Source organism: Buceros rhinoceros, unplaced genomic scaffold (assembly GCF_000710305.1).
Source record: "Buceros rhinoceros silvestris isolate BGI_N320 unplaced genomic scaffold, ASM71030v1 scaffold27410, whole genome shotgun sequence".
Classification (NCBI taxonomy): domain Eukaryota; kingdom Metazoa; phylum Chordata; class Aves; order Bucerotiformes; family Bucerotidae; genus Buceros; species Buceros rhinoceros.
Window position 1 is genome coordinate 4,509 of NW_010388292.1, and position 1,225 is coordinate 5,733.

Genomic DNA, 1,225 nt, shown 5'->3' on the forward strand with positions numbered 1-1,225 from the left:
GCCCCATGCCAGCTGACGAGAGATGCCCGAGACGCCGCCAGCGGGGAGCGGTGACTCACTGTCGGCGTTGAGGAAGAGAAACGCTCGCTGGCGAGGATCCTCCTCCTCTTCATCCATCTTCATGTACTTATAAAAACCAAACCTGGGGGACAGAGGACGGATGAGGTCCCGGAGCGCAGGAAGGGGCGTGGGGAATGGACGTGCTCGCACACACACGCTGGTGTGTGCGGGGAGGAACGTGCTGGCTGCAGCACAGCCCAGCTCTGAGGGCAGCTGGGATTCCCAAAATCCCGGAGCACTGCCGGGTCACGAGCTGCTACGCGCCCAAGCGAAGGCAAACAGCCAGCCTGGAGGGGGCCCCTCCATGGGGGACAAGCCTGGGGACACATGGCTGAGGATGCATCATCTCAGCATCATTTCCCCAGCTCTTTGAGCGCCCTGTTGTCATCATCCTCCGCCGTGTACCACCCCCAGACACCAGCCCCCAGCACTTACTTCTCCAGGTAGAGGGGGGACTCCCTGTAGAAGCACTTGTTCTCCGTCTCCATGTGAGTGAGGCGCGTGAAGTCGTTGGGGTACACGAAAGAGAGGTAGACCTGGGGACATGGCCACGCTGCCGTCACCCCAGCGCAGAGCGGGCTCACTCCGAGGATGCAGGGGCCAGCAAGGCTGGGAGCTGTGGACCCAAGGCCACCAGCATGGCACCCCAACAGCAAGGTGACTCCCAGCATCTCAAACACCCCACAGGGCTTTTGACGTGAACCCTTTTGGGTTGAGATGGGGAAGCTTGGCCCCATCCTCCAGTGAGGAACATCTTCTCCTGGATTTTAACCAGGTGGAAACGTCCCTGCCCTGAGGTGGGGGCAAAGCATTCAGTTTTGCCATGTCTCCCACGGGAGCGTGACCCTGTCCCCACCGCGAGGAGACACTTACAAATTGCAGGCCCTGGTAGCGGGCGATGGGGAAGTCCTTCACCACGTAGGTGGGGCTGTAGGCACAGGGCACCAGCACGTTCTCCACTCGGGAGGCCTCGATTGCAGGGGCTGAGGAGAAGCAGCCATGGCTCAGCTCCAAGCTGTGCCCCACCACCCCTGCAGCCCAACCCGTCTTACAAACCATCCCAGCTTCCCCCCACCCCGACAGACCCTGGCAGAGATGGCCTCCACCCAAGAGATGGGCAGAAGGGAGGACGGAGGCTCTGGGTGCCTGTGGCAGGCCGCTACCG

The 1,225-nt window shown here is 62.0% G+C and overlaps 1 protein-coding gene across 1 annotated transcript in view; it reads right to left on the reverse strand.

Annotated features, from left to right (window-relative positions):
• B4GALNT4 (beta-1,4-N-acetyl-galactosaminyl transferase 4) overlaps positions 1–1,225 on the reverse strand; it is a gene marked incomplete at both ends in the record, with an annotated part of 15,623 nt that overhangs the window by 4,502 nt on the left and 9,896 nt on the right. Inside the window, 3 exons of the mRNA XM_010145507.1 lie at positions 60–142; positions 496–596; positions 934–1,043. Of these exons, the coding sequence (XP_010143809.1) occupies positions 60–142; positions 496–596; positions 934–1,043 (294 nt within the window). The remainder of the gene's footprint in view (positions 1–59; positions 143–495; positions 597–933; positions 1,044–1,225) is intronic.